The 10,880-nt window shown below is 40.3% G+C and overlaps 2 protein-coding genes across 5 annotated transcripts in view; one reads left to right on the forward strand and one right to left on the reverse strand.

The window, feature by feature from the left end:
• Nucleotides 1–3,998, forward strand: part of si:dkey-11f4.7 (piezo-type mechanosensitive ion channel component 2) — a 34,839-nt gene extending 30,841 nt beyond the window's left edge. The window contains exons 44-51 of the mRNA XM_057336435.1: nt 186–333; nt 533–721; nt 872–964; nt 1,275–1,444; nt 1,665–1,781; nt 2,650–2,729; nt 2,803–3,010; nt 3,545–3,998. Of these exons, the coding sequence (XP_057192418.1) occupies nt 186–333; nt 533–721; nt 872–964; nt 1,275–1,444; nt 1,665–1,781; nt 2,650–2,729; nt 2,803–3,010; nt 3,545–3,800 (1,261 nt within the window). The 3' untranslated portion in view covers nt 3,801–3,998. The remainder of the gene's footprint in view (nt 1–185; nt 334–532; nt 722–871; nt 965–1,274; nt 1,445–1,664; nt 1,782–2,649; nt 2,730–2,802; nt 3,011–3,544) is intronic.
• A 147-nt stretch (nt 3,999–4,145) lies between these two features.
• bpifcl (BPI fold containing family C, like) overlaps nt 4,146–10,880 on the reverse strand; it is a 12,654-nt gene continuing 5,919 nt past the window's right edge. The window contains exons 5-16 of one of the 4 annotated variants that reach the window (XR_008963153.1): nt 10,702–10,854; nt 10,514–10,577; nt 10,376–10,436; nt 9,979–10,070; nt 9,555–9,731; nt 9,359–9,418; nt 8,359–8,526; nt 7,610–7,677; nt 7,477–7,519; nt 7,313–7,376; nt 7,136–7,207; nt 4,146–4,503 (exon numbers count right to left, since the gene is read on the reverse strand). Coding sequence is in view for 2 of the 4 variants with exons in the window: in XM_057336436.1 (XP_057192419.1) it covers nt 4,453–4,503; nt 7,136–7,212; nt 7,313–7,376; nt 7,477–7,519; nt 7,610–7,677; nt 8,359–8,526; nt 9,359–9,418; nt 9,555–9,731; nt 9,979–10,070; nt 10,376–10,436; nt 10,514–10,577; nt 10,702–10,854 (1,078 nt within the window). In the remaining 2 variants the exon portion in view is untranslated. Of the gene's footprint in view, nt 4,504–7,135; nt 7,213–7,312; nt 7,377–7,476; nt 7,520–7,609; nt 7,678–7,900; nt 8,527–9,358; nt 9,419–9,554; nt 9,732–9,978; nt 10,071–10,375; nt 10,437–10,513; nt 10,578–10,701; nt 10,855–10,880 lie in introns of those variants that run through there. The other 3 variants (XM_057336436.1, XM_057336437.1, XR_008963154.1) reach the window with 3 other exon arrangements.

A 10,880-nucleotide genomic window follows, 5' to 3' on the forward strand; every position in this document is an offset into this window, starting at 1 on the left:
CTCTCTCTCTCTCTCTCTCTCTCTCTCTCTCTCTCTCTCTCTCTCTCACTCACTCTCTCTCACTCTCTCTCTCTCTCTCACTCACTTATTCACTCTCACACACACACTCTCTCGCTCGCTCACATCATGAGTTTATGATTGTCATGTGTTTGTGTTTTTGTGCTGTTGTTGTATTTCGTCTGTAGTTTCCGGATCGTTCCCTTCTTGACGGAGTTACGGGCCGTGATGGATTGGGTCTGGACAGACACGACTCTCAGTTTGTCTAACTGGATCTGTGTGGAGGACATCCATGCCAATATCTTCATCCTGAAGTGCTGGAGAGAAGCAGAGAAGGTGATCAATATTACAGTACACACACTTTTACAGTGATTATATGTCTTACAAATATCAGAATGACATCATAATACATTCATCTGGTAACATACACGTATATATATTATTCATTCAGGTTGCAAAAGTCATTGTCACACATTTAAAATCAGGAAGTGAAGAGCATCATAAACAATGAGCGTGCGTGTGTGTGTGTGTTCAGAAATATCCTCACAGACCCGGACAGAAGAAGAAGATGCTGGTGAAATACACCCTGGGCGGCTTCATCATTTTCGCTCTCATCTGCATCGTCTGGTTTCCTCTTCTCTTCATGTCAATGGTCAAATCTGTTACGGGAGTAACCAATCAGCCGTTAGATGTGTCTATCCAGCTAAGCATTCTGGGATATGAGGTGTTACACTGCAGCAGTAGCTGTGATTTTTGAAATGGTGTAATGTAGCGCATTCATATCAAGCGCATCTGTTAATATATCTGATAATGAATATCTGCTGTATTTGAAAAGCTCATCTTGAAAGAATGACTCCTGTGTGTTTGTGTCCAGCCGTTATTCACCATGAGCGCTCAGGAGCAGAACTTGATCCCATTCTCTCAATCAGCTTTCCAGAAGATGACCAATCACTTCGCAACCCATCCGGTACATCTTCACTGATCTGAGGACTGTACAACGCTGTGAACGTGAAAGAAATAACACACATAGACACGCTGAACATGATGACTCAAACTCCAGCTAGTCTGGGAAGGTGTTTTCTTTTATTTAATGAGGAATCAGGTCATCATAGTGAGATCCACGGTCTGTCTAGAGATTCTTTTAAAGCTTCTGTCGACACAAATCATGTTCAAAGTGTTAATGTTCTCTTCATGTAACACCTGCGACTTTAAATCATGAATGCTGTGTTCGGTTCCGTGTTATTTACATGTTGTCTGCTCTTCTGTGTGTTTCTCAGTCAGCGATGCAGTTCATTGTGAACTATATGCCAGAGGACGTTGTGATGGCAAAGGTCAAAAGTGATGCCAGTTTACTGTGGAGCATCAGTCCGGCCAGCAAACAAGCCATGATCCATGAACTTAACAACTCCACGCACTTCTACATCACACTGCGATGGACTTTACTACGGTAAACATCACACACACACATCTGATCACTGATGATTGACAGCAGCTTCATGAGTATCATCCAGTCAGATTCATCATCTGCACATTTCCATAAACGTCAAGCAATTCTCTTAAGTGTGTGTATTTATGGGTTATAGTTATTGAAGACTGTGGCATAATCTAAAGTTTTTATGCACACAAGTGTATAACCTGTAGCGTGTGTTTGTGACTGTGTGGAGCAGAAATGTGTCTCTGGTGATGAACGAGGAGGCGGTTGGTGAACGAACGGTGAAATATGAAGACGTGACGCTGAAACAAGAGCTGGTGTCCATGCTGAGAGGAACACAGAGCCGTCCGCTGTGAGTCTGCTCAATGTCTCTCTCTCTCTCTCTCCATCACAAACTCGGAGCCGGTAGCGTAGGGCCCCTGCACCACCAGGGGGCCCCCTTGAGTACCCAATCAAAAACACTATTGTAAACAAGACACTATTTTTATAACTTGCAGATTCAACTTTAGAGGAATCGTTTGGAAATTTCCTTTTTGATACTCCATTTATTCAATTACACGCAGGTGTGCTGATATGCGTCTTTTAAAATGACCGTGGCTTTAAAACAGAGCTATTCGTCTGGGTTGAGAAAAAATGGCGAAGCAAAAGAACAAGAAGGCATGTGTTTTTGTACTATTTAAAGTCTTATTTAGTTTTGCCAAATTATGCAATTAATTACTTACAAAACAATTCTCCAGTACAGAAATTCAGTATTTGTCCACTATATTTCGTTTGCCTATGATAGGCTAATATGTAAATTTTAGTTTGTGCCATCACATGTAGAGAATTATTGATGTGGTTTCGTATGCTTAGTTTTTTGAGAAAACTGTATATCATGCTATATTTCTGTTATTAAATCACTCATATGGTAGAAAAAACGCAGCGTTTGCGTGTTTTAGTTTTTTCAACAGCTAGATGGTTCGGTCAATCAAAATTTGAATTTAATTATATACTTAATTGTTTACGTGTAAAATTAACCCCTTGTTTAATGTTTTTTTTCTTTCAGTCTTTCTCGTTTAAGTGTGTTAATTGAGTTATTATTTTTAATTTCTTATAGTTTACAGTTATGTTTAGGCCAATATCTCATTTTAATTATTTGTACAAGGGCCCCTCACAAGTTTGCTTAGGGCCCCCAGACATCTAGGATTGGCACTGCATAAACTGATTCTGCTTTCTGTCAGCATGCTGGAAAACCTGCTGCCAAAATACATCCGAGGATCAGCCGGACCGAACGCTAAACTGGCACATCGACTCTATCTGGGTGAGTGAGGAAGACCTTCAGATGATGGTCACGTGATGTGATGTGTGTCTCACTGAATCTGTTCACTTCACAGAACATTCCAGACACTCTGATGAGCTTCATCTGCAGTTCTTCCGTCCTCTGTCCGTCAAACTGCAGCGGGCCAATGAGAGCTCTTCAGAGGCGGGTCAGCAGTGGTGGGTGGTGAAGGAATGTTCTCTCAGCACGTGTCACAGCATTGAGCTGGTGTTGTTCAATGATAAAGTCAGCCCGTCCAGCGTGGGCTTTCTGGCCGGATACGGGTGAGACTCATGAAGACACACACTCATGTTTCTGCTGACACACACACACACGCACATGTTTGCGCAGCTATCTTTATGAGGACATACATTGAAGCAATGCAATCTCTAGCCCGTCACCCTACCCATCAGAACTACATGCCTGACCCTAACCCTGACCCTAAACCTGATTATAACCTAAACCCTAAAACCAAGTCTTCACCCTCAAACAGCCCTTTAAAGGAGTCTCTGGAAGTGAGGACCGGCCAAAATGTCCTCACTTTACTCTCCTTGTCCTCACACCGCTGGTCTACAACTCAAACCGGTCCTCACAAATACAGATGTACAAGTACACACACACACACACACACACTGATCTGTCTGTCCAACTCCAAACAATAGATCAGTACATGCTGTTTGTTTCTTCATTTGACCTGATAACACAATAATAAAACACTTGAAAGGGAAGCATGATGTGTACGCAGAATCAAACATCCTCTTTCAGTCTAGACCAGATTAAACCTGGAGATTCTGATCTAATGTTGTTTTTCTCTACAGAATCGTGGGTATGTACATGTCTGTGGTTCTGGTCATCGGTAAGTTTGTGCGCGAGTTCTTCACGGGAATATCTCGATCCATCATGTACGAGGAGCTGCCGTGTGTGGACCGCGTGCTGAAACTGTGTAATGATATTTTCATCGTGAGAGAGACGGGTGAAATGGAGATGGAGGAGCAGCTGTTTGACAAGCTCATATTCCTGTATCGCTCACCAGAGACCATGATCAAAATGACACGCGAGAAGAAACAGCTGTAGATTTCAACCTGCGCACACATGAGCGCTGAACAAATGATCCCGTGAGGTGTTTTCAAGAAAAGACACAACGACGCTGAACTTTCCTCAGTAACGTTACAATGCATGTGTTCTGTACTCGCTGTCATCACGTGAAACACATTACCTGTCATTTGTGTGTCATTCCTGTAGCATGCAGATAGATTTCATTCTCACAAAGCATAAACACACATGCTACTGTTCAGATGACATCAGTGTTAAAACAATAAACAATGACTTGTTAACCTTTAAACTATCTTAAAGTAACAGCTCCAAAAAAATGTTTCGTTGTTTAAACACTCGGGTTTCATTTCAAAGCCATAAAACACAAACATGAAACCAGAAATGCTTCTTCCGTTCTTTTATTTGACTGATCACAACATCCATCTAACTGAAAAGATACTTTTTCATTGTTTGTTGTTTATTGCTTTATTGCAGAGTTCTCTGCTGCAGGTGTCAATGTTGTCTGTTCCTCAGACATGAATGTACGATTATTTTGATAACAAATGAGTTTACCTAGAATGTGAAAGAACGTAACTGAAGAAAACCACATGATGTCAAGAATGATTCTCGATTCACTGCAGCGTGAACAGAAACTGCATGTATGTATTTGTTTGACACGTTCAGTGTTGGCATCTTAGAGATGGCTTGACGCGACTTCAACATCTGTCAGAATGAGCAGAAATCCCTGAAAGAGAGTCACAACAGGAGGTAAACATCAGGACCGCACAATAACATGATCTCGCACCATGACTCATGACTGGAAGTGAAGAGAGGTCATTGCTATGTTTTTCATCAAACATTATGAGGGCACATGAACAATTATTGCATATTGCTCTATATCAGCATGGCTGTGATAAGGGTCAGAGACACGAGGCCAAAGGTCAAGTACAGGAGACAATCGCAGCCGCCCCGTCACACGGCTCCCAGAGCGATATAGCATTTATACAACCGTGTTTGGAGAAATCAAAAACAACATCATGGTGTCTTTAAAACCCTTCGTTCTTTAAGGGAAATGGGGAGGTGGAGATCTGAAACTGTTTGGCTGCCCACAATTTTAAGATCATTTGCGATTTACATCTGAAAGAGGGGCATTTTCTGTACGTACACACTTTGGGATTGTTAAATCAAATTTAAGATCGTAGCCAGACATCATTTTATAAACGAGGCTCCAGGTCATAGTTATACATATGTACATACAACACGTATGACTGTTCTGTGTTCCTCCTGTGCTCCTAAGAACACTGATGACGACAAACAAACAAACAAACACTGCTCCGGGTGTACGTGTGTTCACTACTCTCTGGATGGGTTAAATGCAGAGGTCGGGTACGGGTCACCATATCTGACTAATAGGTCACTTTCATACTTTCACTTTTCACTTCACTTTCACTCACTTTCACTTCACTTTCACTTCACTTTTCACTCACTTTTTCACTTCACTTTTCACTCACTTTTTCACTTTCACTCACTTTCACTTCACTTTCACTTCACTTTTCACTCACTTTTTCACTTCACTTCACTTTCACTTCACTTTTCACTCACTTTTTCACTTCACTTTTCACTCACTTTTTCACTTTCACTCACTTTCACTTCACTTTTCACTTCACTTTCACTTCACGTTTCACTCACTTTTTCACTTCACTTTTCACTCACTTTTTCACTTTCACTCACTTTCACTTCACTTTCACTTCACTTCACTTTCACTTCACTTTTAACTCACTTTTTCACTTCACTTTTCACTTCACTTTCACTTCACTTTTCACTCACTTTTTCACTTCACTTTTCACTTCACTTTCACTTCACTTTTCACTCACTTTTTCACTTCACTTTTCACTTCACTTTCACTTCACTTTCACTCACTTTCACTTCACTTTTCACTTCACTTTCACTTCACTTTTCACTCACTTTTTCACTTCACTTTTCACTCACTTTTTCACTTCACTTTTCACTTCACTTTCACTCACTTTCACTCACTTTCACTTCACTTTCACTTCACTTTTCACTCACTTTTTCACTTCACTTCACTTTCACTTCACTTTTCACTCACTTTTTCACTTCACTTTTCACTCACACTTTCACTTACACTCACTTTCACTTCATTCACTTTCACTTTTCACGTTTCACTCATCCACTTTCACTTCACTTTTCACTTTTCACTTTCACTTCACTTTCACTTCCTTCACTTCACTTTCACTTCACTTTTTCACTTTCACCTTCACTTCACTTTTCACTTTCATTCACTTTCACTTCACTTTCACTTCACTTTTCACTTTCACTTCACTTTCACTCACTTTCACTCACTTTCACTCACTTTCACTTCACTTTTCACTTCACTTCACTTTCACTCACTTTCATTTCACTTCACTATCACTTTCACTTTCACTCACTTTTCACTCACTTCACTTCACTTCACTTCACTTTCATTCATTTCACTTTCACTCACTTCACTCACTTTCACTTCACTTTTTCACTTCACCTTCACTTCACTTTCACTCATTTTCACTCACTTTCACTTCACTTTTCACTTCACTTCACTTCACTTTCACTCACTTTCACTCACTTTCACTTCACTTTTCACTTCACTTCACTTTCACTCACTTTCACTCACTTTCACTCACTTTCACTTCACTTTTCACTTCAACTTCACTTTCACTCACTTCTCACTTTTCACTTCACCTTCACTTCACTTTCACTCACTTTCACTCACTTTTCACTTCACCTTCACTTCACTTTCACTCACTTTCACTTCACTTTTCACTTCACCTTCACTTCACTTTCACTCATTTTCACTCACTTTCACTTCACTTTTCACTTCACTTCACATTCACCTTTCACTCACTTTCACTCACTCTTCACTTCACTTTTCACTTCACTTCACTTTCACTCACTTTCACTCACTTTCACTCACTTTTCACTTCACTTCACTTTCACTTCAACTTCACTTTTCACTCACTTTCACTTCACTTTTCACTTCACTTACTTCACTTTCACTCACTTTCACTCACTTTCACTTCACTTTTCACTTCACCTTCACTTCACTTTCACTCACTTTCACTCACTTTTCACTTCACCTTCACTTCACTTTCACTCACTTTCACTTCACTTTTCACTTCACCTTCACTTCACTTTCACTCATTTTCACTCACTTTCACTTCACTTTTCACTTCACTTCACTTCACTTTCACTCACTTTCACTCACTTTCACTTCACTTTTCACTTCACTTCACTTTCACTCACTTTCACTCACTTTCACTCACTTTCACTTCACTTTTCACTTCAACTTCACTTTCACTCACTTTCACTTTCACTTCACTCACGTTCTTCAGGATGATGTTGCTTTCACTCAGACTGAAGCCCTGTGGTACAGGTAACTCAACTCCAGTCTGCAGCTGCTCTGAAATACACCAAACTATCCATCAGAAATCCTCACAGAATAACACCGATCGGTTTTTTCAATAAACATTGAATTCCGTGTTTATGTACAGAATTCTTACCATTCAACTTTGGAAGAACAAACATGTTCACTACCATCTTTACCACTCGTTCAAGTGCTTCTGTCTGTACAATGACACGTTATACAAATAAAACAACATCATTACATCATTCATTCATAATAATAATAATAATAATAGTGAGTTATGCATGTGTTAGATCTCACCTTGAAATCACCGATTTCAGAAGATCCGAGAGTCAGAGTTAAACTTCATGCAGCGATCAGGACAGAAGAGTTTTCATGTTTAAATAAGAAGAAGAATTCAGCAGAACACAGGTCAAACAGCTGTGAAACTCACTTTTTTAATTTGAAAGCTGCGGTCAGATGTTGATTTTGAATCTGAGCATTTCCAACGAAGAATCCGTTCTGCAAGAGGACAAGATCTCACATTTCTCTCATCTGAGACAGTAACGTCACATTATTACTGTTGTGTAATGTTATGTGTGTAATCAAGACTCGCTGTTTAAATGTAGTTTGTGGTGTTAAAGAGGTGATATGACATGGCTAAAAGGAATATTATGGTTTGTTTTAGATGTGATGTAATGTGTCTACAGGATTTAAGGTTGAAAACGCTGTATTTTCCACACACTGTGCATGTTTGTATCTCCTCTTTCCCCCTCCTCTCTGAGACGCGCTGATTTCCAGTGTGTGGTGATTGGTGGAATACAAGCGTGTAACGCCTCTGACCATATTTGGAACATCAGGTTCCTCTTCAATTGTACTGACAGGTACGCCCACCTTACTTGCGTATACATTTGGGTGGTCTTAGTCAAATCAGACCACCAACTGATGTAGATTTGTGGGGGTGTGGCTACACGAGGTGTTTCAGGCAGGTCTGGTGAGCATTCGCTTTTACATAGAATGACTCTTTTGTTCCCACACTTTCATTTCTGCAGTTTTACGTGTCGAATACATGCATGAGCAACTTCCCCCCTTTAAAAGCATGGATCTGAGAGAGCGTGTAGTCTTTCAAGAACATTATACTGTATCATGAATCCATTAAACCAGTAGAGATGTTTATGTGTGTGCGCTTGTGTGTAAATTCACCACGTCCAGTCTGAAGAGAGGTGTCAGAGCGCCGTCACGTTGAACAGCAGAGAACTTTGCTGAAGCGGGTACATGAAGACTCATCTCTCCTGGACTGAAGGAGAACATCGGCGTCTCACTGGCGTATAACATCACCTGCATCTTCATGTCTGGATATAATGTAGACAGCTGAACACAAATCACACTCCACATCAGTCTGCATCAATGACTTCTGTACTTACACTTCACTGTCACATATTAATTACTGAATAATACTGATACTGAATGATACTGATACTGAATAATACTGATACTGAATAATACTGATACTGAATAATACTGATACTGAATAATACTGATACTGATACTGAATAATACTGATACTGAATAATACTGATACTGAATAATACCCTGTCGTATAAGAAAAGTATGAAGAGAAAAAAGTGACACGGAGGTTTCTGCGTCAGCTGAGGTTCTCTCAGTGGCATAGAAAGCTTCCTGCTGTGTGTTTTAAGTCCCGTTTACCCATTCCACAGACCAATTTAACATGTTGTTGTTATTTTTGTGCTTCGTGTTTTATCTTTAACCTGCTGATTGTGTCGTTTGCCGTTACCTTTGATATATGCTTTAGTTTTTCATCTGAACAGTCCTGTACAGTGCTCTCGCCATTGTTGTTCAAATGCTGTCCATAAATATTAATAGTTATTTCTTCTCAGACAATGGAATTTGACTGTCACTTTGTCTGATGTTAGATACATATTCACTGGTGGACAGTAGGCTACATTTAAGTTAAACTGGGTGAAGTGATGTGGAACTGTAATGCGGTCAGCAGACCTGGAACACCTTCACAGGTGTGCGTTTACCGAAAGTTAATGCATACCCATAGAACGTTTGTCAGCCAATCAGATTGAAGCATTCAACAGCCCCGTGGTATAATATTTTTTACTAAAGGTTTTGAGCAGTAGATATAAAAGGATACAGTGCGTGATCAGTGTGTCACATCTTATGGAGATCTACTGACCTGTTTGATGAAGATGCTGAACTGGCTGGTGTTCAGATGGATCGGTGAACTCTGGGGTATCTATGATTGACACATTGACACTTTTTTATAGGTTTAAACACGTTCTTACTGATTCCCACTATTCTTTGACATTGATTTCACATTAAATCCATCATCTGCGCTATCTGAGATGATTTTGAAGTTTTTCTTTTGTCACCATGTCATCTGTGATGCGGATGTGAAGCAGTCCAGCGCTGAAGTATGAATACACAGCTGAATTCATGAAGAATTCTGACAGACCCACAGACATCATGTAGTCTTCTGTGGACGGCAGGTCAAACACTTCAGGAGAGAACGGCGGTTCAGACGGAGAACTGATGCTGTAGAATTCACCCTGACACCACAACAACAACATTCACATGACAAATATATCATGCGCACGCACGCATTCATACGTCTCATAGTTCCAGTGGAGACTGGGGCGTTTTCCACATTTATGTGAATATTGTAAACGGAAAGTTTCTCTTTTTGCACTGATTCTCACAGGGCCGAGCATTAAATATATGGAGTGTTCAGCTCAAAGTAGTTCCCAAAAACATTCGTTTGTGTGTACACCTGTGACTGATGACAGTAAACTTTACCTTCATGTCTAACTGAAAGCTGTCATCTGTCACGATGGGAGAAGACGTCAGAGGAATACTCAGATAGATATTCTGATCCACAGCTACATTCACTACAACACACATTCACATCACTGCACATACTTTGGAATTCATGCAAACTAAATCTCATAATAATAATATGACACTAGAGTCATCACACACAGAACTGTGAGCAGGTGAAGATGACATAATGATTCTCAGTACTGACATCAGAAAACTTCACAGAGGAATACATGAAACTATAGCTTTAAAAACCACTGACAGATGTTCAACATTATTTGTTGTTAGAAGGTGACAGTGCTGATTCTGGATTGGCGCTGCTGCGTTTCTTCTCTGTCAAATGTATGTTTGTGCTGTTTGTGTTTGAGATGAGTACCAGATATCTGCTGAAGGTGTTTCTCTACATCATCAATCACTTGACCTACTGCTGGACAAATCTAAAACACATGACAACATCACAGTCACAACAAGTTATGATGTTCATGAAGTGTATTTATCTGGAAACATGACAAACCTGCTGACGTATCATATCTGCGATCTGTCCTCTAAACTGACTGACAAACGGCTGAAAGACAAAACTGCAGCGCACACACACATGAACACACGTTTAAATCCTCATCATCATCGTCAGCACACACACATGAAATAAAGTTCTGATACTCTTCACAGTTGTTGTCAGTATTTAAACAGGACTGGACACACCTTGCTCCTCCGTGAAAGTTGACGTCCACACCTGTGACATCAGCAGTACAGGATATGATGGAGACGAAGAGACGAGCTGATTCATCACTGAACTCAAGCAGTGTGTTGACATTAATACTGTTCACCCGCAGATCAAATGAACCGCCGTCATGACTGCACACAGAGAGAGAGAGAGAGAG

The sequence above is a fragment of the Triplophysa rosa genome, linkage group LG6, assembly GCF_024868665.1.
Source record: "Triplophysa rosa linkage group LG6, Trosa_1v2, whole genome shotgun sequence".
NCBI classification, from domain to species: Eukaryota; Metazoa; Chordata; class Actinopteri; order Cypriniformes; family Nemacheilidae; genus Triplophysa; species Triplophysa rosa.